Below are 27,361 nucleotides of genomic sequence, written 5' to 3' on the forward strand. Positions count from 1 at the left end.
TAAATTTGCAATGTATTACACTATACTTAAACTAAAACCAATAAAAATCAGTATGAAAAAAGATTTGAAACATTTAACGGTAGATTATAGACTTATTAATATATTTCAGCTATATAAACAAATGTGAGAGCATAAGAGTTCTGGAGATCAACTAATTCCAAGAAAAACACATGAATGCTGCATCTGTTACAGCATGAAACACTACTTAATATTATGACAGCCAATGGCCAGTGAGTTGGGAATTACTCTGACAGAAGAAGTGAAAGGAGAATCATGGGTATTGTAGTCCGTTATGTTTTTGAGTGTGCTCCAGTAGAGTTGTATGTGTGGGTGTAAAGAGGTGTTGAGCATTTTAAGCTGTGCCAGAGAAATGCTAGCTCGTGCGGAGGAGGAGGACGGCCAAGCATGACGAGAAGAGTGAGCCATGAGCCGCTATCTGCCATCTGTGCAATCTCTCAAACACGTGCGCACACACAGATAGACAGACACACAAACACACACACTTGTTGATCAGAACCCACAGCCACACTTTTACATAATTAATACCGGTGCTCTGTCTCCACACGCACGCACACGCACGCACACGCGCACGCACACGCACACACGCGCACACACGCACACACACACACACACACACACACACACACACACACACACACACACACACACACACACACACGCACACACACGCACAGCACCGCACAAACACAGGAGTTTACTCCAGTTCAGTTTACTCAGCCTGTACTGAGCACTTATAATCACTGCTCAGGTTGCAGCAAAACCGCTTCAGCAAGCAGAAGGTTTTGTGCCAACGCAATCTAGGTGCTTTGCAATGCATTGTCTGATAGTCCTCTCCAATTCAGGCAAAGAACCATCTCCTCCTGCTGATTTTCATTATGTTGTTTTTGTTTGTGTACTATGCTGCTTATCTCTTTGGTCAGAAGTATTTCCATTGTTTTTATTTAGGAACTATTTAGGAATTATCAAAGAATGTGACAAAATTATTATTAGTATTAGTATTAGTATTAGTAGTAGTAGTAGTAGTAGTAGTAGTGATGGCACAACACTACATCTTGAACTTGAGCACTGGTTGATACTGCTACTGATTTTTTTTCTTTAAAAACTTTGAAGCTTCTGCTTTCAAATGAAATCTTTTTTGATTGAAGCACTTCACATAAAGAACCTAAAACATTGTATGCTAGATCTGGCAGATCAGTTCCATTTCCCCACCCTCCAGTATCCAATCCAGTATTTTGACCAAAGATCTATACTGGTTATCAGATAAAGGTCATCATCATCATCATCATCATCATCATCATCATCAGATTAACATCAACAACAACCCAGTACTACAGCTCCTTTTCAGGACTATTAATAGAACACAACAGTCCTACCTCAAGCTGTAGATCCTGAATGTGGCACAAATGCAGAGAGGCCAGTGTGCTGCCACCTGTTGCGGCCGGTGACTAGTCTATTCCTTTGGCTCATACAAAGACAGCAAAAGCAAGCAAGAAGTCGTCCATGGAGCAACAAAACTCTCCAGAGAAATGAGAACTGACCTGGGAACTGACCTAAAGGACCCAACAGACAGAGCTGGTCTGTTTTCGGGAGAACAATGGGGCCAATCCCGGCCGATCACCCCCAAAACACAAAGAACTAAACTGATCTCTCAGACTTCTTAATATCATGGACAGAGAGTGTAGAATGGATGACCTATTCTAGTCCACTCCTCAAATATCAAGCAATCCAGTTACAAGTTAAGCGTAGTGTCAAAAGAGTATGTGTGTATGTGTGAGTGTGTGTAAGAAGTGGGAGTGAGGACGGGGTGGGACAGAGTTGAAGAGGCCCTCCCCAAACGTGGCAACAGCTGTCTTCTCTCCCCACACACATGCATACAGGCACAGAGTAGTGTGTGACACACAGAGCGGAAGCAGAGGACTGTAGCGTCGCAGCCTCTGACTGAACAGAGATACCATTGAGGTTTGGTCTGAAGGGGAATGCCATCTGAACTGAATCACACAGCCATCAGGCACTTTAGAGGAGGAGAGTAATTATGGAAAAGGAACAGAAAGAAATCTCAGAGAGAGAGAGAGAGAGAGAGAGAGAGAGAGAGAGAGAGAGAGAGAGAGAGAGAGAGAGAGAGAGAGAGAGAGAGAGAGAGAGAGAGAGAGAGAGTGCGAAAGAGAGGGAGAGCGCGAGAGAGAGCTCTCAATGTATGACAGAGAGAGGTTAAGTATTCTAGTCTTGTTGAGAGGAACTGAAAGTGTGGGATGAAGCACAGCTCTTACTGGCCTTACACTTAATTTCATATGTTTTAAAGGAGGAGATGATACTGATTCTGACAGACACCAGAAGAAAACGATGCAATTGCTTGCAGCACAACATAACACAAAGCGATTTACAGTAAGTCACAGTAGCACAACATCCACAGCAAGTAACCCACAAACTTTTGTTTCCCTAAAGAACCTATCAATGACTGCATTTTTGTGAATGAGATGGGTGAGGAACCTTTTAAAGGTTTAACAAATCTCCATATAATGTATAGTTTCTATACCGGTTAAAAGTTTTTTTCCCCCCAACAACTGTACATCCTAGTCAAGATGTACAGATCAGTTGACTGGATTGACAGATTTTTTTGCTCCAAATACAGTCAGCAATTTTATGTTGGACAGTCTGAATTGCAACGTAAATAATGTATGTAATACATTATAATGTATGTAAAGTAATGTAATAATAATCCAGGTAAGTGCACTTGCGCTGCCATTAGTGCTACTGCTACAACTATAACAAAGTGTTGCAGAATAATTATGCATGACCCACTGTGCTGAGTTAACTTATGTTCGATGTAGCACTTTGATTCATATTATTTAAACAGACAATTGATTTTTCATTTTGACACATTAAAAGAGCAAAATAAGCTCACATATACTGCAACTTTGGCTGATGCAAAGTAACAGAAATGTGTTAATGTGCTAGGAAATAGTCATTTAGCCCACACAGTGTGTGTTTAGAGTTCAAAACTAACGGGGTTAAAAAGACTGGTTATAAGTCTAAATCTGAGTATTATTTGTACTGCGACATTTCTGTAAGTGTTATCATGCCATCGCTGTATCTCCTTCCATCAAATCCACTGACTTACTGACCACGTTCTTTTTTTATTATGGAATTACTCTGCTTTCATCTCACAGCTACTACCCTACTGCACATGAGAGCTCTTCTCAGTACAGGAGTGCTCAGGGGATCAGTGGATACTGCTGTGTTCATGCCTTCTATAGACACAAAAATAGATCCAAGATCAGCTTCATGCTCCACATGAAGGAGCTTTATGACTCTAGGCTCATGTTTGTTTGTGCTTTATCAGTGAGTACTGAAGGCTCAGGCTTTCTGTGTGTCTGACAAGCAAGTGCAGACAGCACAGAGCAGCGTGGGGTCCTGGTACACATCCTCCCTAACCGCTGCCCCAGATATTACACAACCACAATGCCCAGCACAGCAGCAGCCAAAAGAAACAAACTGTACTACTGTAACAGTAATTTAGGCTATTACAACACATAATACATGCATACATACTATACGCGCACACACACACACACACACACACACACACACACACACACACAGTAATGTGCAAAACTCAGAGACCACACAGTCAATTAAGTTACAAATTACAATTAAGTTATTATTATTATTTATTTTTTTACATTAGGAAAAAAGTAGAAAAGATAATGTGCTAAAGTGCGCTTACATGTACTTAATAATCCAAAAACAGCAGAAAATCTGGCAGCAATTTTGGCAGCAATGCGATCAATGTGTTTATATGTACTTGAGTAATCAGGAACTCTGGGTCTACATGAGTCAGGCAGTAATCGGATTTCTGTTTTGCAACTAGCCAATAAACTCACAGAAGATGTGATGTAAATGTAATGTAAAACTCAAACTTCATGTTGCGGCTGTAAAAAAAACAAAACAAACAAACAAAAAAAAACTTTCCATGGAAATATGAACATGCATCATCTAGAAAACAAAATATTTCATCAAGCTTGTATCTTGTTTCAGCGTCACTCAAAGTATTTTGCTTCGTCTCACAGCGAAGCTGCTTGTTTATTTTGGGTCAGTTTTTGCACACGCGCAGACGGAGAAAAACGAACTTAACGAAATATAACATCCGACATTATCTGTGTTGATTTTGTCTGCCCTCTGTCTTTATTACCACCTCTTTTTAGGAATCTTGCCTCAAAGAAATCTGCAGAGTTTTGTCTTGGAAGCTGGTTGCAGTCTCTGCTTCTCATGATCCAAATTAACCCCAAACACATTCAATGTTGAGGTCTGGACTCTGGGGTGATCAGTCCAGTCTATTTTAATGGCATTTCTGACAGGAAACTACATAAATGAAGGGTGGTCTAAGGTAAAAAAGAAACCAAGTTCTGTTTTTGTGTGTTTACAACATCTGCTGTCTCAAACAAAATCCACGCCATCTATATGTAGTTCAACAGTTACAGCTGCCATCCACAGTATTTACCACTGGGTGGTGTCCCCCCAAGTTAATCACTTAACCATATGTAGAGTACAAATCCTGTACATCTGAGGATATTAAGTTGTATTTAAACACAGCAGAGATGACAGCTAAATTGGTTTAGAGCAGGACATATTGGCAGCGGACAGAGGAGGCTCATGGTTGGGATTTGTGGTCTCTAGGATACCAGAGCTGGCGAGTGTGTGAGTGAACTGACAGTTGAATCATTTGTAAGTGTGAGATCTGTCAGAAATGGAGAAATTACTAACATGCCCATGTGTGTCTCCCTCCACTCAGTGAGGTGCACTCAACACTAGGCCAGAGAGACGTGTACTGTACAGAAGGGCTGCACAACATACAGTTTGTTCATCTGCATCACTGCACTGGCCTTGCAAGATTGATTTCCCTGAAAACTGCTATATGCAAACAAGCCCCTCTGACAAATTACGTTTTACTGTGTGCTGTGACTCACCTGACCAAGACCTCAAATGACCTAGATATGTTTCTCTTTTCTCTAGGTGTTGTAATGAGTCAAGGTAATCACTTGAGCCAACTAAATGATTTTGGATAAAATAACAGGGGGATGAGTTTTAAGTAAAACAATCTCAATTAATCACACTATTTAAAGTGTTAAAGTTTACCCTAAGACTTCAAAAGCAGTGCATGTTGTTAGGGCCACATGAGCGGACAAATTGAGTTTCAGCAGAACATACTTATAACATTATTATAATTATTATAATAATCATAATAATTCAATAACATTATTGCATGAATGCAGGTTCACATTAACATGAAGATCACTGATTTCCACAGTATGAAGACCAATGGTGCCTGCATGTTCCAACCAATCCTGCGCGCGCACTCGCGCACTCGCTCACTCGCTCACTCGCTCACTCGCTCACTCCTCCCTGATTGTTGCCTCTCGCTCTTTCATAGTTTGTGGATTCTTATAATAGGCTTTCAAGGGGGGCTTTTCACTTTGCTACTGCTTTTATTAGTTTCCTGAGAGATGTTTTATCTATAGGCGCTGAACTTGAATGAGAGGGTTACAATCACAGATTCTATAACAGCAACATTCAGAGCACGAGCCACCGGGCTTCAGTCTGCAGCACAGAGGGGCGAAATGCACTTAAATTAGTCGGATTAATAATTTATCAACGCCAACTTTGACAACACTAGCAGTATCAGCATCATCTAGCAGCATGATTGCAAGTGAGTTCTGACTCATTGTATTTTTTCATTTCATGAGTTTGATGGATGATCTCAATCCTTCCATCCATCAATCATCACTGCAACTGTAAAAAACAGGATCATTATTAGTGAAAAGAAATGATCCCTGGATAGAAGAACAACTACTCAAGTCTACAACTAACAGGGTGACAAGGGGGTTCCTGGTAACAAAACTAGCCTGGCATGAACCAATACACATACATTCATCTCCCCCAGCCTGTATGACATCATATCCACTTTCACCTCCATCGATTTCTTTCTCTCTTTATACTCCACCCTTTCTGCTCTGCTGTTCAACTGTGACACAGCTAAGCTAGCTCCAGCATGTGCAGCAAACATTCACTTAAGATGACTTTCAGTGGGATTCATTAAGCATAACCAAGCCATTTACAGCACAAATGCACAGCAACACAAACTACATAAGGCACTGGAAGCAACCACGCTGAGGGGCAGATCACTCAGGTAAGAAAGTGAGGAAGGTGTTTATAACTCATGTAACAATAGACATAGACAGTATGTATCGTGGGGTTTTTGTGTGTGTGTGTGTTTCGATAATTTCAATAATGCCAACATTTCACCCCTAGTGTGCACAAATGGCTAAAATCGAACCACTCCGCCTCCATAAACAAAGCTGCATGCGTCACAAAATCTTTTTAACAAGATCAGATTCAGAAATGAAATTAGGATGAAAAATTAAATTAGGGATTTCACCATCAACTCTCTATTTCTCACACACACAGACACACATGTGCAAGGAGGGCGTGTCGGGATGCCTTTTGTGTGGCAAGAGTGCGCTGTGTGCAACATGCTAGGGCAAAGTCCTGGGCTGGGTCACACCTGCTACTCGTTCATCCTCATTCCCTCCTTCTCTTACCCTCTATACCACCTCCATTCCTATGCAAAATACCACACTAACAAGTCAGACCTTCAGAAATGCAGTACAAATGAAAGAAATCTTTGCGTCAAGCAAACACAAGAGCAAGCCACTAAATAGACTGAAGTACTGTAACCCCAAACTCACACTGTCATTGGCTGCCTTTTATCTCAAGTTCCTAGAAAGCCAGGAAAATCATGAGTCAGAATTGATTGCTAGTCTGCCAAGCAACTTTGTTTATTTCCTAGACAGCACAGATGTAAATCTCACAGGCTTATTTCATTGAAAGAGACATAAAGGTGCTGATTTACCAAAACTGTTGAATTTTTCTACATTTATACAGATAATTGATTTAAAAACATGGATTCCACGACTATCTTTGAAATAACCGATACTAAAAAAAGCTGCATGTAATGCAAATTTAACAAAGCTGACTATCTGGTCTTCTGCATATATTATTCCTGAAAATCACAAGGAGGCCACTCCTGAACCAAAAAGAGTTGTTTTTTTTTCTAGTTTTTTTGTTTAATACATATGATCAATGTAGTGGAGCTGTTGATGTCTTGCCAAGTTGAATGAAAATAATCTGAAAACAGGTTTTTATGAATTGAGATGTCTAAAATCCCCTTTCATGTCTCTTGTAAATAGGAGTTGTCTCACAATTATTTAGCAATGCAAGGTTAATACATGATCAATCCACACTCCCATATGTATGTCTGTATCTTTTGCATGTGCATTCAGGTGTTTAGCTCTTCTACAGTACTTCAAAATAATAAAAGGGAAACGGTGCAGCTTAAATTGGAACAGCACTCAGTGCAAGCCTCCTTCATATAAATACCCGAAGAAGGTGAGAAGATCTTGAACAGCTACAACAGAAACATCCCAGTATGACTTCTCTTAACTTTTGTCTGCTTAGTCTGTTCTGGAGCAGAATCAGAATCCAGCTATCAAAAGATGTTTCAAAGCAAAACAGCATCTTTTTTGCCACAACAACACGGTGGTTTGAGTTTGTACGGTGCAGTATGTGCCAAACACGGAGTAGTTTGCACTACCACCTCACCATGATTGCGACTGGTCCACACGTCCCATGGTTGCATGTGCCACTACACAGGGCAGGAATGTTCAGTTTATAGTCTTTTTTGCTCATTTGTCCGCAGTGCAGCAGCATGAACGAGCTCCTTGACCAGTACACTAAAGCTCAGCACTTCCTTCATTGTCACCACTGTTTGTTTATTTGTCCCTTTGATGTCATGGCATCAGCTCTGCTCAGAGTGCCAGTGTTTTGTGACACTAGCTGAGAGGAGTGTCATAGAAAGTCATACACCACTTCCAGTATACCAAGCATACTAATGACGGTGTGTTTCGGCATGTGAAGTGCGCTGTCAGCCTAAGTGTACATATAAGCGGCAGTGGCCTCTGCAGTGATGACTTCACTAATGTAAAGAAAATATCGACCACACAGCTCCCACTTAGCACCACTTAAAAAATTTAAGAATACTAAAAGGCAGAAGCAGAATACGACTTGATGTATCAGTAAACCATTAAAGAAACCATACATTCTTTCACTCTCAGTGACTAGAGAGCAGAAATGCTGAGCGGAAATCTTAGATTATAAAAAGCTAAATTCAGAAGAACCAAATTTTAACACGCACATAAGCAGCACTGAAGCAGGGTTGGACGGCAGTGATGGGACATCATGATACTTTTTAAAAATAGGATGATACTAGATACTATCTAAGCTTTCAATAATAAAGATAATGACCCAAAAAGCTTCTTATAAACCTGACATTGCTCCCTTAGGCTGATTTTTCTGATCTGATTTTGTAAAAATATACTACAGAAACACAGTTTTGTAATATTACTCAGACAGAAACAGCTTTTGCAGAAAGGAAATTTAGGTTATGTTCACGTTACAAGCCTCATTGCTCAAATCAGATTCTCAAACATTACCTGAAAATATGAACATACATCATCTAGAAGATGAATATTTAAATCCTTTATTTCGTGTTTTGTTTCAGTGCTGCTCCAAGTGTTTTGCTGCCAACTCGTGACATCTGCCATCTGCTCTTGCACATGCGTAGACTGAGATACTCCAATTTCTTTCGGATTTGAGTATACATGCACTGAGAAATCTGATTACTGAGCTGAACTGAATTAACTCTGATCTGAACTCTCAACTGTATTATTAGAGTCAGACAAAGGCGTTTACTGGCTTTGACTTGAATTCCGATCTGAGCGTTCACATTAAGCTCGCATGGCCACAAATTGGATACGTACTCAATCTAGGACCACATATGAAAGTGACTCAGATCAGATTTTAAAAGATTTGTGTGTCCACACAGTCCTGAAAACATCAGAACTGAACATTTGCAGAAACATCTACTGCAAGTTTTAGTAATCTTACTTTACTGCTGGAAATAATATTCAGTGACGCAATATGACGAAAACAGATTTACAGCTCAGCAGTACAGATAGAGAGTAACTTTACATGTGCTGTCATCCAAATCAATCAGAAAGGAGAACTAAGTGGTTGTGTTTATACCTAAAAAGCACCTGAAAAAAACCCTGAAACTTTCTCATCTCCCACACCTATTTGTCAACAACCTTCACAAGTTCTTCTCAAACCTGAACTGTGGCAAACCACCTTGCTTCACTACAGCTTCAGTTCTGCTTTTAATCCATTTTGGAGCTGCATCTTTCTCTACACAAGTTAAAAGACATTCAAATGGTCTTCTCCATTCTCGACTGTCACACTGCTTTGGCACTTAACTGCTTACATCAGCTACTTTTTGCTCAAGGCAAAAAAAAAAAACAAAAAAAAAAAAACTAAATAAACCACATAAGACTGACAAGTCCACATAAAAACACAGCGCATTAAAAATCCATTCAGTGCGTTATATCACGTATGCGCACACAAGGGCTAAGTGATAATCAGGAAAACTGTTTGCTGTATGACACTCTCTCTCGGTTTCAATTTTCCTTTAAGTGCTACTGAGTGTGGTTTCCCAGGCTGCAGGTGAGAGATCAGTTCGGCTATAGCACCTGTTAATGCCATTAACTTGCAATCTCAAGGATGCAGACGTGCAAAATAATTGCCACATTAACAAATCGCTTAACAGTCTAGGGGTTTTGTGCAATCCACAGAACAAAGTCTGTGTAGCCAAGAACGGGGCAAGACTATCCTTGTGTCAGCACTAATTTAGCAGCATTAACATCACAGAAAAATCTTTTACCTTACAATTACAGACCTTCATATCTTTATATTCTTCTGATCCATTAGGCTAAAGGCTGAAGTCCACTCCATGCCACTACCACAAAATTCACCCCATGTCAGCCAGCAACCCAGAAAGCCCCAAGCTGGAGGAGGAACAATGATGCTCTTAAAAGAATCTTGCTCCACAGCGTCAGAGTTTTTGGCCATCGCAGCCGGGCTGACGAGGTGCATGGAGAATGGGGAATGGATGAGGAGGGGCCACAAAAGCTCCTCTGTGTCCCTTCCTCAGCCTGGATAAATCAGCCTTTGTTATCAGCAAGTTAAAAAATGACTAAGATTCTTATATCTGTGGCTATTTTTGCATCTGCGTTTGCACGTCCAAAGACACTGATGCAGCAACAGTGGTGGCTCCTTAAGGTCATAAAGGAAGAGCGTCAGCAGTGCCGTCTTTTGTAACGTAGAGAACAATCGCTCTGTCTGCATCAGTCCTCAGTTATTTATCTCTTACCCTTGTGTTTTAGCCTTGAAAACCTTGCTTTCGCAAATCAACCACTGCCCTTGAGCAGTGAATGGCCAAACAGGCAGCTCATATAAAGAGAGCATATACGCCACTGGCAAAGAGTCGAGGACAAACTGCCGGGTATTTCTTTACACATTTCACACAGACAGAAAAAGAGACAGAGAGAGAACAGGAGAGAACAGACACTTCTGCTTTCTGTTCCCAGAAAGTTTGCGTTAGGTTGGATAAATCTTGATTTGAAAAAGTTTCATTTTTGACCTGCATAGAAATAGAAATTACAAGCACTTTACTTTACTATGGCAACATCTAACCCAAGAGCCATATTAAACTGAGCCCACAACAAACAAACAAACAAACAAACAAACAAACAATCAATCTTCAATCTAAAATATATTGAAGGATTGCACAGAGAAACGTTTGTGATTTTTTCCAAGATACTTAAAGAAGAAGAAAAAAACAAACATTTTTTACGGTCAGTTACAACATTAACCCACTCAAAGAAATTTCAACAGAAACTGGAAAAGAAGTTCCACAAAGCATCTGGAACCACAGGTTTACTGGCTGTTGAGCTGTATTGCTCAACTTGCTGAATGTCACACATGATCTGAGGGTTGCAGAAGTGAAAACTGCTGAAAGGCTGTACATGGTTCTAACCAACATCTGCTTATCTGCTGTCCATTTATTTGAAATTCTCTGGGAAAGCTCAGGTACGTTCATGCATTTTCTTTTTTGCCAAGGGACTATATATTTCAAAGAAGTTCATTTAAATAAGCCACAAGCACAAATATAGCCCTTCATTTATATATCATCTTACAGGTGAAGGGCACAAAACACCTCTGAAGCTGGAATTCAAAGTCAAGGTTCAAGTCAATGTCAAAGACAATGCTCTCTCTCTCTCTCTCTTTCTCTCTCTCTCTCTCTCTCTCTCTCTCTCTCAATGTGTGAGGAACAAAATAAAATATAATTCCTCTGAGACATGGTTCTATCTTCAACACAGAACAGCAGGAGACAACAGCACAGATTGAAAATGCATCTAATAAACACACAAACTGCACAAAACACTATATGACCATGAGTCCAGGACAAAGCAGTGGAGAGCAGACTGAGTGGAAAGGTAAAACTCTTAGTCTTCAGCAGCAATGATTACTTGTATAGTGCATGTATTATTATTAGTATTGGTGCACACTAATAATAGTAGTCCCTACATTTATAATGTGTTCCATAATTCAAAACTATGAAGAGAATTCCATATGAATGCCTACTGGGGGAAAAATGTTTGACATACAGGCTATATTGGGATTTTTTTTTTTAAGGCAAGACACTAACAACTTCCTATTGGATTGTATTTGACACTTACAAGCAAAGGGCCTGAACAGCTCCAAGAGCATGTGAAGAGTCCCATGAAAATCAACTGAAATTCATTTCATAATGAAAAATATAATTACCATCATGTAAACACAGTCCAGAATTTCAAACACTTACTGTCCCCAAAAGTCATTTTCTGGTGTGGCAAACATTCCCTACTATTAATATTCAAAAATATAATATGCAAAATGTGTGAAAGGAGGACTCTAAATTAGTGTCTCAGTTATGATAACTCACCTCCTCTAATACGTGTAACATTTATAAGCCACAACCACACCACCACCTTTTTCTTTTTCAGCTTTTACATTCTATGTGAAAAGGAATACAGAAATATTAAGACAAAAAGAGATGATGTGCCAGCATTTTTAAGATTAGATTAGATAAGATGCGCTTTAACTTCCAAGAGGGAATTTGCATTTAGGACATAAACAGTGAGTCTACATCATAATCCAGCACACTCAAATACACACAGTACGATTTTATCTTACTCATTACAGGTCATTAAATTAGATCTGTCCCTCAACCAGGGGCAATTAAAAAGAAAGAAAATACACCTGACCCAGCCTAATCACCATGCAAGACTTTCACACATTCATAAACCACTGCTTAAGAAAGATGAGAGAAAGAACAACATTAAATCAGCCAATCTGTTGTTTAGGTGAAGAATAACTGCCTGATCCTTAGATAACCTGCACATGATCTCCAAGCTCTAGAGAAGATTTTAAAAGGTGGAAAGAGGAGGTTAGGGTTTAGCGTACCTTTCAGCATCCAGTGTTAAGATAAGCCAGAGTTAAGAGTGATGTCTGTTGCGCCGAGGGTGAGAGGGGCTTTATCAAAGGCTGCAGTGCTGTTACACAGAACTGAGGTGAAGAGCCTCTCCCTCCTTTTTCTTCCTGTGTGTAGTAATCAAGTCCTCCCAGAAGCAACTTCACCACCAGGACCAGTAAACTTGGGGGCAGGAGGGGGGCACACATACACATGGGTAATGCTACTGACTCACGTAATACTGACAAACACTAACCTAACACTGACCTTATCCTCAGAAACAAAAAAGCTGCATTTGTGAAAGAAACAGCAGCTGTTCTTGCAAGGATCAGTTAAATGTCCTCATTTTCACAAAAACAGGTCATGTTTTCCTATCACTAAGAGGAAATTGTTTTTACAAAAGGCCTTTAAAAATAAACACACAAAAAAAAACAATAACACACAGGCGCCGTCAGAGCAGACTCACAAACACGCCTCATAACAATGGCATGAAATAAAGGCACAAAACACCTGTGTGTGATCATGAACACTCGCATGTACATACATATGCGCACGCACACACACGCACGCATACACACACTTCCAGGAAGTTTGTTTCCTGGAGTGTTGTACTGTGAACACAAAATGAGGCCTTTATTTCACTTACAAAGAAAGGCATCTGGAGTTGTGTTATCATTCCAGAAAAACAAACCCCATGACTTATCGCAACCACAACAATCTGAAGTATTTTCATCTCAGTGCTCTAAATCCCAAGACTGGTGGTGGTGGGGTTTGGGCGAAGGGAGGTAGTGTGTATGATCGCTCTTCATTCCAGTGAAACATTCCTGGAACATTTTCCTCTCCAGATTTCCTCTTACCAGCACTGACCGGGACCAGTTTCCCAAAAGTATCTGAATTATAAATAAGTGATCTATTGGAAAGAAGGTATTCAATGTTTGGCCTGCTTCACTGATTTGTAACATGGTGATTTCCGGCAGCCTCATCCTGCACTGACATTACATAAACCAGGCTGCACCTTCATTAATTGAACTGCTGTGTGCGCGGCTGCATGAAGGAGTTTCCTTCTTGAATCCACAGCAACTGTCACTGAAACAATAGGCGAGAGTGTGGCACTACTTCAGAGGCGTATGTTACAAGACTGCAGTCACTAAAACCGAACTAATAATTTTGCGACTAAATAATAAATATGTAAACAAACAAGTAAATAAAGAAGAAAGTAACTATGTAAGCAAGCTAACATCAAGTAAACTCTCACTGCATGAAGATCCTAGATCTTTTCTCCTTCTTCAAACTTGCAAACTCTGCTTAAAGAAAGCTGCTGTATTAGATTTATGATATTTAGATTTAAAGTCAGGATTTTAACCTTAGATTTAAATGTAGAACTAAATTAAAACTGGAACTACACAGATGTCCTTGGATGTCAAAGAAACAAAACTAACCATAGTGCAATTCCACAGCAAAGTATGGTCCTGTGCTCACAGCTCACTATGAGCTGACTACAGTTTATCGTGCTGGGCGCATTTTGCTGATTACAATATAATGTTGAAATTACTCCATCACTACAAATCACTAACAACGGTACTGAACTGAGCACAACTGTAAGCTTTTTATATACAGTGTTCAACTACACCTAACAATAGTGTTTTTCTATGCAGATATTGCTGAACACATTTAAAAAAGGCCTTAGGATGTTTTAAAAAAAATTCACTTTCCTTTACCTAATTTCTTGGTAATATCAAGGCCTGCCCCACAGCAGCAGCCATGCTGTACAATGATCGGTTTAATGCCCTATTTTAATACCAACAAACTCCTCCATTTTCAGTGCCTTCCGAACTCCGCAATGGTCACTACAATAGAATTCACAGTGGGACATTTTAAAACATGAACAGTGATGTTCTGCTTAATTCCTATATAAATCCTTGGATCAGAGTGGATAACACCAAGGATCTCATGTGGTGTGAAAGGGGCTATCCTCTCTAATCAGGTCTCTAAAAGAATCCTCTCTAATCAGGTCTTTTCCTCAGTTACTCAGCAACAGGGTTTGTACATACCATTTGTATGAGCTATAATACACTCATTATAATTCCTGGGTGTAAATAATAATGAATGTAAATAAATGATCATTGATGTAATGTCAAATGTAAATAAAAGAACATCTTTTGGACTGAAGACTATATCTGTCCTAACGTAATTCCAAACACAGACACAAAGTGGAATAAAGCGTTTTGTGTTGTGTTGTGTCTGTGATCCCAATGTTGCCAAGCAGCGGTGTGCTAGGTCACACATGAGTAGCTAGAGGAGTGCCTCGATGAATATGGACTCATATTGGCCTGACAAACATCTCCTTCACTTTCCATGTCTTTGCACTGGAGCTCAGATGAGGTGCTTCTCTGGCCACCCCCCCTTACTTTACATAACATGACTAAGACAGTATTACACAGATTACTAGGATTTTTTATGGTATGTTGTACTGTTGCACTGATACTGATATCGTATCTGTATTGGGACAGGCACTGGCATTTAAACACATTACCAGCAACGAAGATACAGATACCTATAACCAACACCACAAAGGGACTTCTGACGTAGGCACGTGCACCAGTAGACAGAACTTCACAACACGTCGGCGGTGTGGGATGACAAGCAGCAGTATAAATGCCCATAGCTCATGAATCAGTGAGACAAGCTTCTTTCAGTAATGACTCTCTTGCCACTCTGTTAGTCCAAATTATTATTGAGAGAGTTGAAGAAAAGCATCACTTCTATTTGGGTAATGATATCAGTGGGCTGCATCACTCAGACGTGGAGTCTTGTGGCCTTATGCTTCAACCAAGCAAGAAAAACGCTGGAATACGCTGCTGGGTGATGTTTACTAAACTCTGGCAGAGTCTGAAACTCAGACAAGACCAAAATAAAATATTTTAAAAACTGTATATCAGGATCTGTGGGTAACTTAAGAAAATATATATTTTCGAAATATTTCATTTATAACATAGTGTTGACGCAACAAACAAAACGACAACTGGATGAGCGAGAAATCCAACCGGCTCCCTCTGCATTAAAAGCTGGATTAGATCAAGAGTCACAATGCAAATGCCAATTTGTCCTTTCAAGAAAAATCAAACCACCTTGGGAGCCACAACATTTACTGTCCAGTATATCTCAGTATATGATAAATATCATAGTACAGGTTAAAAAATATGAATGAAAATGCGGATTTGCTTTGCTCTGCTTTAAGCTTTAGATTGAGCCAATTTCCCCCCCCTTTCTGACAGCTAAATACTCCTCAAACGTTGAATATTATCTTGCAAAAAATTTTCCCGTTCTACCGTAAATGGTGACGCCAGAATGTAAACATGACTGCATTTAAGGTGGAACGGAACAATTCTAAAGAGAAGCCAAAATTTTGACAACTGTTTAAGTGTTTGACAGTTTCTCATTGCAGATGTAACGTGTCAGGAAACCAACTGCGCTGCATTCATCTCCAAATGTTCAAGCAAGCGATGTTAAAGCTTCCACCCAAATTGGAAGTGAATTACAAACTCTGTTGCAACTTTTATTGCCAAGGATTAGCGTCTGTTCTGTGTCGTTGAGAAGCAGGGCTTTCGCTTTGCTGCCAACTTTGGAGCAGAGATACAGCGTCCCGTCTCGAAAATATTTTACTGACACAGCGATCCCCCCCCACTCTCTATAACCAGACCAAAACTGAAAAATCACGGAATTAAATGGGTAAGACGGCTGTAACGTGATGCATGGACATACACAGGATCTTATTTCACCGTAACTGCGCATTTTATCACAGATGAGTGGTAGACTGCATTTCATGTGCTCCAAACAAGAGCAGTGAATGAGAGTCTTGTGGTTTACTTGCCAAATAACTTCCATTTGTTTTATTAATAAATAAATTCATTCAATAAATTCAATAATAAAAATACATTCATTATGGACTAAACATTATGGAAAAAAAGAAATCCTGTATAGAAAAAAAAAAATAAATAATGCATCGATAATCGGTTTATAATCGCATCATCGTAATCTAATCGAATTGTGAGATGCCTAGAAATTCCCACCCCTAATCTTTAGTATTTCTAGGATTTGTTGTCTCATACATCTGGACATTCACACAATGTCCTTTTAAACTACTAGCCCAGTAATGTTGCTATCCATGTGAGGCATGCATTAATTATAGGTAAGGAACACACTAACACTGAGAATAAAGGTTCTGGGACAAGGCAGCAAATCCACTCCTTCACAAAGCAAAATTCCAAATATTCCCACTGCGCCATGCTATCAAGCATGATTTAAGTTTGTAGGTGGTTTTCCCAGGTTCTTAAAGAAAACTGGAAAACTTCCCACCTATTAAGATGTAATATACAAGAGAGGCAGAAGCAGAGAAAGTGACAGTGTGTGTGAGAAGGGATGGGCTACGTGTCTAACCTGACCTTGGTCAGGATAACCTTGGGAGCAGCTCAAGCAGCTGTGCTGTCCAGCCCTGTAAGAACACCCAGATTCAATTCCTTTATTCATTAGGAGAGGCTAAGCCCTCAGCAGCTTGGCCAGAGGGCCAATCCTCTAGCCTAGCCAAAAGAAGTCTGCAAACAAATCTTTCTGAACAGAACGTTCATCCACCTCAGCTTCAAGGCAAGAGGTTAAAGATTATGAATTTGATCTAGAGGTTAAGGTCATATCAAGTCATGGTAAAGAACAGCATTTAACAGGCACTAAACTACAGAACCAACCACTAGCAATCGTTCAGAGGAAGCCCAGGGAGACAGTAGAGGAGTGGTTGTGGTGATGAACATCTGTTGTTTGACATGGGGGAATAGTATCTACAGCCTTAAGAGCTCCAGCTGTATAAATAACCCACAGTTTAGACAACATGACTGGCCGAAGCACCAGAAAGGAAAAGCCCTAGATCAGCAGAAGCCAGACCACGGATGCAGAGACAGCAGAGGGTTTTAGCAGTAGTATAGCTGAGTTTACATAGCTGTGGCATACATACTCACATGCTGAAGTGGCACAACTCTCCGGCTTCGCAGGCTCTAACAAATTCCACTACATATGACTCAGCAACAACCAGCCAGAGAACTTTCTTCTCACCTTAGACTGAAGTCATAATTCCCACAAGTGCAAGAGTGGAAGTCAGTAGTGAGCTCCGAGTGCAATACTCTGAATCTGTATCACCGAATGCCAGAGTCTACTGACCCATGAAGAGATGAATGTAAGCTGCTAGATTGTCCCACTGGGATACGGCTTCAGCTTGCTATAAAATTCCAGTCGAGCAAAGCAGTTTACCCCAAAGCACCAACGTTTCAGTTAAAGATGACTGAAGACTGGGGTTACTTTGGTTCTATCCAGGATTAGGAATTCCCTTAAAACATCCACAGTTCCCCTAAATCCACCATGAATGTATGTATTTTGTTGCAGTTTCTTTGCTTGCAGCTTGTTTGACTCGTGGTCCAAATCAACGTCCAAGTGACCATGAAACACAGAGCAAGGCAGAGAGAGAGAACAACAGACACACACACACAGAGACAGAGAGAGAGAGAGAGAGACAGAGAGAGAGAGAGAGAGAGAGACAGAGAGACAGAGAGAGAGAGAGAGAGAGAGAGAGAGAGAGAGAGAGAGAGAGAGAGAGAGAGAGAGAGAGAGAGAGAGAGAGAGAGAGAGAATAAGACGATCAATAGCCCCGAACAGAACAGCAGTCCCGGGGGTACAGCGTGGGTTTTATTTTCAGTCTCTCAGCCAGGGTCAGTTTCTTTTCCTTCTCCTTCAGCAGGACCCCAGCACAGAGCCAGTAACTGCTCTGAGCTCCAGTGTGAGACGGGCTTCAAACAAGATCCAGTGAGACATTAACCAGGCAGCCAGCAAGCACGAGAAAACACCAGAAAAAGAGAGACCTGCGTTTAAACATTAACACAGCGTCCCATCAAGCATGTCAAAAGGAACACAGATGAGCAACCAACCTACAATAAGCAAACACACACATACACACACAGCCTTAAATCTGTTCGGCTTTACGTTCAAGTTTTCACGGATAGGCTCGTACCTTCAACAGATTCTGGACTGCATTTAGACTAGTTTATTTCTTCCTGTCTACATTATTCTATCTTATTACATATTAATGTTTAATCTTTCAAGCTTGTGACAAAATCAGAGTGAACAATGCATTATGTAGCCTTAAGTTCATTGAGACTAAGCCTTTGAGACGTTGTTTGAAGGCACTGATTAATGAAATTGAGAGTAGAATTTACATTTTATTTTGGACAGCTGATTCTGTCCATTCTAAGCCTATTCCATCATTGATGTTATGGGTCTCTGATTGGCAGTAGTCAGATTCAGGCATGGTTTGGCCTTAAAACTAGATGGGTTAAGGGTGTAACTGCTGCAAAATAGCACTGAAAAACTGTAGAAGGAAAAAATAAAACTGGTTTGGGACAATACAAGTACTGGATCAAAAGTCCAGACAAAAGCTCTAGTGAGTGCGCGCGCGCACACACACGCACACACACACACACACACACACACACACACACACAGGAAAATGCAGTAAGAGAGTGGAGTTCATTTCCTGCATTTCCCAAAGCAGTGTTCACTGATGCATCTCAGATACAGGAAAAAGGGGTCTTTTTCACATACACACAGACACACGCATGCACACTCGCAGAGTTTGGGGGGGGGGGGGGGGGGGGGGGTGGTAGGTCAGCTGGAAGTTTCCACTTTGTTGGCATTTTTTATCTTCCTGGTCATCTGTTCCCAACACACACTCTGAGAAAAAGACTTCCTGTTTTGCCTCCATTGTCACACTTGTGTGTTACACGGCTGGACACATCTAACTTTAGACCGGTTTCTGTCCGTGAAGGAGCTGCTTCCTCTAGTCTACTCAGCCTCCTTTAGCACCTAGTCTAAAACAGAACAACACTTGCTGCTGAAAAGCATGTGCACAGATTCCTACATAGGACTGTCCGAGTGCGGAGTGATACGATGTACATCAGCAGATCAATGTGGACTCAACCCAACTTTGCAAACTGTTAAAAGCAGCACAATCTACATACCTTTCTTTTCTATACATACAAGACAAAATGAGCAAATTACAGAAATTAAAAAACAAATTCTATTTCCCCCCTCAAAACAGTTACAAATATTATTCATGCAAATGTGTTAAATCCAAATAAATGGGCACCTATTAAGCAGAGTTAAGAGTTTGTAAAGAGGCAGGACCCTGAGAACTGCAGTAGTGCAGTAAGAAGACTGTCTGTAGTCATGTATAAGCTTCTACAACAGTGTAATCCTTTCAACTATGAATTCCTGTAGTACTGTGTTATTGTAATGTATAACAGCTGCACATAAGACTATAATAAAATATAGGCCTAATACCGTTTCCATTTTACTGTAAGATTCACTATAAAAACTTTAAGTAATAAAGTGTGCAACCTGTGCAAGTTAAAATGCTTAATCATTTTCTCTTTTTAGGAATTTTAAATAAACTCCTGTAATATTTTTTCCTGCCAGATTTTCTTAATTCCTGTAGTATTATTTAAGTTCTTCAAAGCTCAAAAGAAAATCATTCAAAAACAGCAATAAAACCGTGTTTGCTTACCTCAGTCACCCAATTGAGGAGCAGAGGGCGAGAGCAGCCAAACAGGCCCAGACACTGAAGGGCTGCAGTGGAGCATGGTAACTCTGGGTAATGTAATTTAGCCTGAGCCATATTGACCAACGCAGGAAGAGGCTTCCTCTCTCCATAAACATGGCTCCAATATGGCCGCTCTCAGGAAGATTTGTTACATAAGAAAGAGGTTAAAAACAGTCCTAATCTATTCCACTCTCTCACTACTTCACATTCCAGGCCCACAAAGCCAATAGAACAGTTGCCAGCACACACATACTCACAGGCACCATAGAAGAGATACCTAGTAAACATCGCTCGCCAGCGAAATTCCCCCTGTTCCAAAACAGGATAACGCCTGGCAGACAAAACGCTTCACACAAAGAAACCTCGAGCGGATGCGCACAACAATGCTACTGTAACGTCCAGGCAGGAATTTACCTGTTCAGAGTGATTGCTGCTGTAGATCAGCGGAGAAAACTGTGGCGACGGACTGCTGTCGTCCTGACTCTATGGAAGTTCTCTCCCTCACTCTCTCTAGCCAAGTTACAACTCCCTGCTCCAATAACCCCTGACCCACAGGAAGTAGACACAATGGACTGAAAATAACGAGAGAGAGAGAGAGAGAGAGAGAGAGAGAGAGAGAGAGAGAGAGAGAGAGAGAGAGAGAGAGAGAGAGAGAGAGAGAGAGAGAGAGAGACCTCCCTCCCGTCATCCTCCACTCACCCCAGCATAACAACTCCCGCTTCCCCAAAAATACCTGCTGAATGCTTTGAATTCCCCGGGCAATCTTCATGCCCCACCCCAGCCCACAGTAAGGGAGGCATTTCACAAGCTCCATACTCCAAGAGCACTAATGGTCAGCCAACAGCACAGAGTACCCAAACTGTGTAACCCCCATAAAAAAAAAATAAATAAATAAAATAAAATCACATCATTGTAAGATCTGTGATTTAGAGGTTAGTGCTATAAACCCTGTCTTTTTTATGCACTTAATTAATCCTACAAGAGAAAATGTGTCATTTTGCTGTCTAACTATGCCTTGACTGGGAATAACCAGTCAGGTCAGACCTGGCATTTGAACCCGCAACTTTCAGGCTGCTGACTCACCTCTGCTACCATGAGGCTAATGGTGATCTGCTAGGGTGAGGGAAATAGACGTTGGCACAAATATAAAGCCATGGTATCATCTGTGACACTACAAGCGTCACTGTAATCCAATATCAAAAAGAGAAGAATATGGAAAGTGGGTAGATATGAGGAATTTCACAAGAAAATACATGTGAGAGTGAGAGAAAGAGGGAAGACAAAAAGAGAGACAACAAGAGAGACTGATTCAATAAGAACATTTAAGGGCTGTCAAAATTACTCAAGTAAACAAAAAACAGTGGTTAAAAATTTGTGCTCACTTAAGACTTTTTATTGTCTTTTATAAGAACTCAACAACACAATTAATCGTCAACAAAAATGTACTTTATTACTAATAGAATCGGTACTAATCGCTAATCTGATTAATAGCAACAGGCCAGAATAGGAATAAAAGTACATGAGTGCATCTGTCTCAAGAACCATCCTTAAATCATTCACTGTCTGTGACAATACACAGCGCAGTCACAGCCACCAAGCATAATCCAATCTCAGCCCAATACTAACCACACCAAATTACATTCAGCACACAGGCTAGGATTGATCTGGGCCAAATCAAATTGCACCTATATGACTAAGGAAGAGAGGGCCACTCAGGAAATGGACAGCCATGCCACAGAGAGATAAGCAAACGGACACAGCATCCCAAAGCATCCTCAACACACTTCTCCTGCAGTGATTAGATAAGTGCCAAACAATACCAGCTCAGATGGTTGTCACTCCGTAATTTATGACTATCATATAACGTGGCAGCAAAAGGAAACTTTCAAAGTGGAGTCTCTGCAAGAACATGTGCACGAACAAAGAAAGTGCAAGTGACCTAAAGGTGTTGAACCTCGAACGCATCACTGCTGCCTGCTCTGAGCAGGTGAGTATGCTGAATGTAGCTGATCTGAGAGTCTCTCTATACTGCACAACAAAGCCTTATTGCAACATTTTCCTCCTACATTTTGCCTTTTCTTGCTTTGAGGACATATGGACATTTTCAAAAAGTCAGCCGCACATGTCATGATGAGAGACTGGGAAAGATCACATAGGGCCTCTAAATTGAGAGCATTACACTTTTGGCTATGAAAAGTAGGTGCATACAATACTGGAACCAGGTACATTTCACAGATATTTCAAATGTCATTGCACATCCCTAAAGTGAACACTGTTAGTATCAAAAGTACAGTTAACTCCTGTGGACACACAGAAAATATACAGAAAATACAGGAACAGCTCATTTTGAAACAATTGTTCATGTGATGTCATGGATACAATTGTATTTACATACATCTGCCTACAGCAATTTAGCTCGAGATATGGACCATTTAGGGCTTTGTTAACCTCTCAGGCCTAATAAAAAATTAATGAATACCTTACAACCATAACGTTTATCATTTTAAACAGTGAGAATACCTGAGGCCTTTCAATGTGTTAGGCTAGCAAGGATATGACAATTATCTGCAGCTACCGGCTTTAATTTATTAGCAATGTGCAAATGCATATGTGTACACACATGATAGAGCCTAGAAGTCTAGAAGAACATGCTGTTCAATAGCAGGCCTGCAGGACACTCGTTAGTGTGCAAAGACACGACTGGACCCCCTCACCTGGGTACCATTGTATTGAAAGTATTTGGTCCTGGGAGTACGCCTGCTCTCTGGCCAACTCTTTTTCTACCTTTATCTCCCTGTAGTTGGAAAGTGGCAAGTGAACCTTTCCTGTATGAGTTTAGTAAAAATGAATGATTTCCAAAAGTTTAAAATGGGGCATCAAAATTTAACATGCCCCTTGGTCTCACTGAAACAAAGCAGACAAGGAGAGCAACACCACTGCAGAGATTATCCTCCTCTCACTCACTGACTCAACACACTTTATCATCATCATCAACCCCTGGATGAGTTTAATCAGCTGTGTTATAAAACGGATAGTTCTGGTCCTAAAATCTGATTGGCCCCGTTCAAAGCCGGTGTAAAATTCACATTATATGTACCCACATCTACAGCTGCTTCACAAGAACTGAGAGGCTGGCAACTTATGATGTTTAGTAGAACTAGGCTGACCAGTTAGCTAACAGGCTAAAGGTTAGCCAACAGCCTAAACAACTCCATCATTAATTGAAGCACTTATGGTATGATTAACTGTAAAATGGCAGGATAAAAGTCTGAAAAATATCACTTGAATGGTTTATAAGCTTCAAACATTCATGTTTCAGTCAGGAGCAGCGTTACACCCAGTCTGAATCCCAAATGGCTCTGTATTCCCCAAATGGCGTGCTAGCTATGAAAATTTTGAAACTCTAGCCTTTATAGCCAAACAGTGCACAATTTATCGAGTACAAATGTGGCTGAGACCCAAATTTTTTTAGCTAGATTTTGCACCACTGGCATGCAGGATCCAGTACTGAAATAATTCCTACATAGTGCATTATGTAGGGAACAGGGAGCCGTTTGAGATTCAGCCTCAGAGTGAAAAGAGGGATGCTGCTGTACTGGGGATAAATAAAATTTGCGGTGGTAATTTGGTGACCAAAAGTACTTATAAAGCAAAGTTTGTAGAAAACAGTGGTGTGTTATATGTTCATTGGTATATGATTAAAAACATGAAATGACCACTATATACAGCGATGGGCAAACTGGACATTCTCCTCATTTAGCGGCTCATGGTTGCTTAGCAAGGGTACCATACTCTAAAGGAACTACATTTCTTGGTGGAATACTTATTGATGTCAAATATTATTAATAATAACAAATTCTTTTGTGAAAAAAAGTGTGTATTTAATCATATTACAGGGAAGGGAGTTTAGTATAACCCAATTCATATAATTCTAAACTAGTCCAGCAGCTTTAATGCTAATAAAGCCAGGCCTAAGTCCAATGGAAACCAGAGCTCCATACTAGGAGCAGTCTTAGCTCACAGACTCTATACATAGACTTGCTTTGGCTTTTCTCATTTGCTGCTACCATACATAGAGACAGACCATTAGATCAGTGCCTGGTGTGTCACAGCTGCCTTTTCCATGAGCTGATGGAATGCATCTTGATCTCACACACACACAGACATAGACACACACACCTACAATTCTATAAAGAGCAATGGACTACACAATGTATGTTCTATTACTAAAAAAATGTCAATTTCTAGGATTATAGCTTTATAATCTTTCTTTCTCCATGTGTGTCTGTTTACTTTGGCATTTAAAAACATTAAGCCACAATTTATGCTTTTCCATAATCTTTCAGTAAAATGGGTAGATTCCAAAATAAGAGCTTTGTTTACATCACAACACACCAGTGGGTGAGGAAAATAATATTAACCAGTCATGCGTTTCATCTCCCTCTCCGACCCACAGCACCTTTATCCATCACAGAGAGAAAAACTATCAACTAGCTCGGAGACTTCACCCTGATAGGTCACGGTACAGAAAGAAAGTTCTATATGATTTCCAATTTTGAATGACACTCACAAAATGCTTTGAAAAAAATTCATTGCATTCAATGTAGTTTATTTATTTTATTTTTTAAATACAATGTTCGCAAAAATTTAAAATTTAAAAAACAATGAGGGAAAAAAAAGGATAATATGTAAAAATAAATAAAAAAGTAAGATAACAGCATAAAGAAACATTCAGTCGGTCATTTGTAACTATGCAGTTGCTATACACTGGCTAATGATTTTATAGGTTCCCTGTAATTGATCCTTTTTATGACCCATGCAGCTGCTCAGTGTATTGAAAGGACTTATGATACCCTCAAAAAAAAGCACATTGCAATAATGATAAAATACTACTGTATGAATCAATTTTGACTCCAGAATTGGAATGGACTAAAACTTCACAGCATAATTTGAAATGGTAAGCAGTGTATTCATCTGTGTTCATCATAGTAGAAACAAGGTCATTCATTGATCAACTGCTATTAACCAATAGTCCATACAGGCTTTTCTTTCACCCCCCACAAAGCTATGAACTCAGCTGGCCTGTGCTATTGTTTACAGTCTACAGCTCTTGTGTAGAAACACCGTCTGAAAATAACCACAGTGTGTGACAAATTTTAACCGCTATGTGCGCAAGTTCATTAAAGGGCCGTCCAAAGGTCAGGAATTACGTCGAAGAGCCAGCCACGGAATAGTGAACAGAGCGGTACGGATTAAGTTGTAGTGACATTTGAAAACAAGCATAACATCAGAAATCTACAAGATGTGGTAATGGAGAAGATGTACACGCACACCCACACTCACTATATTACTGAGTGCTTCCATTGGCTTTTGTATTACACTAGCCTAGCAATGTCATGTTTTCCTATCATGATGACAATAATTGGTCCTCTCTGGGTACTAAAACACACACACAGACAGACACACACACACACACACACACACACACACACACACACACACACACACACACACATATCAGTACATTAGTAAGCACTTCCACTTCTATATTAGTATAGCTCTTTTGGCTCATACAGTCTTTTGGCTCCAAAAGAGTGACAATTGTGATAAAAAGATTAGTTTTTGATGAGAAGATCAGCTAATTTTGACAAAATTGTAAGAAGTGATTTGTTACCCCTTCATATAAAGACATTTGGTTCTCACAAAGGGTCAAAAACAAATGCACATACACACAGACACACAATCTCTTGTTGTTATCTTCTCCCTAATTTGCCCTCTTTCCTGCCCCTTTCTGCCTCCACGGGGCAGCAGTTACGCTGGAATAAAAAGGTCAGCAGAGTAGCGAGTGAGTCACCCCCCACCTCCCCTCTCCTCTCTCTATTGCGCTCAATGTCACATGCCTTCGTCAAAGCTGCGGTGTTCGCATTCAACGCATTCCTCTGTCCTGACTCGTCTCTGTTCACATGACTGGAGCTCTGACCAGCCCAAGCAGTAGGCAGCCCAAACAATCTCCCCCTTTTAAACACTGCAGGGACGGAACTACAGGAACTGGCCCAAATGGCTGGTACCAACAGTATCCGGGCCAAAATCTCACACTGTTACATCAGTTTACAACAAGAAATGCATGACAACTGTTGGACAGGCACAAGAAATGAACGTCATCATTTATAGCATGTCTAAAAGCCCATGCAAGAAAGAAGAAACTTCAGTTTTTGATGAACTATGACATAAATTTTGAAAGCTTGTTTTTCTTTTTTTTTTTCCCTCGGTTTTGTCAGCACATTTTATTTTTCAGCTTAATAAAACTAACTTATTAATCTCTCTGTAAAATATTGACTTATGTACATGTGTTTATAAAGTGTCTATATTAAAAAATATCTATTATTATTAAACAATCTGATACACAAAGTTGGATTGTTACATTCCATTCCATACATTATATATAAATATAAAATATATATTATAATATTATAAGATATAAAAACCTAATCTAATTCTGCTGAAATGCAATAGCTACTGCAGGTCAAACAGACAAGTCACAACTTTAATAAAGGATACAAAAGCATTTTCTTAAACATGTCTATATACTGCTATGCTGATGTGATCCTTGCAATTAAGCAATGGGCAATTTCCACACAAAGAAAGCTTGGAATTACACCACCAATTAATCAGTTTAGCCAGGGAACATCCACTTAGCACTGGAGACATTATCATAACACAGTGTTTTATCAGGGGAGTTTGTAAAAACGGCTGTAGAGGGAAGCTCTCAGGTCAAATCACATCTAGTCCATGAGCTGACAGTTACAACAACTGAAATCAGCCAGCATCCTCTTATAATGAAGTCTTTTAGCGACTGCCTGAAAATATGCAGTAGGCCTAATGGTAGGTTTATTAATATTCAAGTTTTTTTTTATAAACACTGTGAATCCAATACAGTTAAATGATTTTACTATAAAAATATAAATTAGTTTTCTGAAAAAATTCTTTACATTAAAAATGTTAATGCTTTCAAGTGGTGTTGGAGCCCTTTGGCAACTGGACTAAAAATACATACACATATGAATACACACACACACACACACACACACACACACACACACACACACACGAATCTAAGAATCTGCAGTGCAATGTAAAATTACCAATCAGTCTCATAAGAGCACATGAATATGGAACAACAATACATTATGGAGTCAAGTAACCTTGACTGTATTCTACATGTGGCACAGTACCTTCAGATCCAA

At 40.0% G+C, this 27,361-nt stretch overlaps 1 protein-coding gene across 20 annotated transcripts in view; it reads right to left on the bottom strand.

Moving 5' to 3' along the window:
• The window catches only part of gab1 (GRB2-associated binding protein 1), a 70,867-nt gene that overhangs the window by 23,748 nt on the left and 19,758 nt on the right, over positions 1 to 27,361 (bottom strand). For 5 of the 20 annotated variants that reach the window (XM_017717670.2, XM_017717669.2, XM_017717668.2 and 2 more), the window contains exon 1: positions 20,082 to 20,234. The exons of 6 other annotated variants lie outside the window; for them this stretch is intronic. In XM_017717670.2, the coding sequence (XP_017573159.1) occupies positions 20,082 to 20,192 (111 nt within the window). In that variant the 5' untranslated portion in view covers positions 20,193 to 20,234. Of the gene's footprint in view, positions 1 to 1,394; positions 1,800 to 9,850; positions 9,887 to 12,474; positions 12,497 to 17,581; positions 17,871 to 20,081; positions 20,241 to 20,531; positions 20,663 to 27,361 lie in introns of those variants that run through there. 9 more of the 20 variants (XM_037538504.1, XM_017717661.2, XM_037538500.1 and 6 more) reach the window with 9 other exon arrangements.

Source organism: Pygocentrus nattereri, chromosome 5, assembly GCF_015220715.1.
Source record: "Pygocentrus nattereri isolate fPygNat1 chromosome 5, fPygNat1.pri, whole genome shotgun sequence".
Lineage (NCBI taxonomy): Eukaryota > Metazoa > Chordata > Actinopteri > Characiformes > Serrasalmidae > Pygocentrus > Pygocentrus nattereri.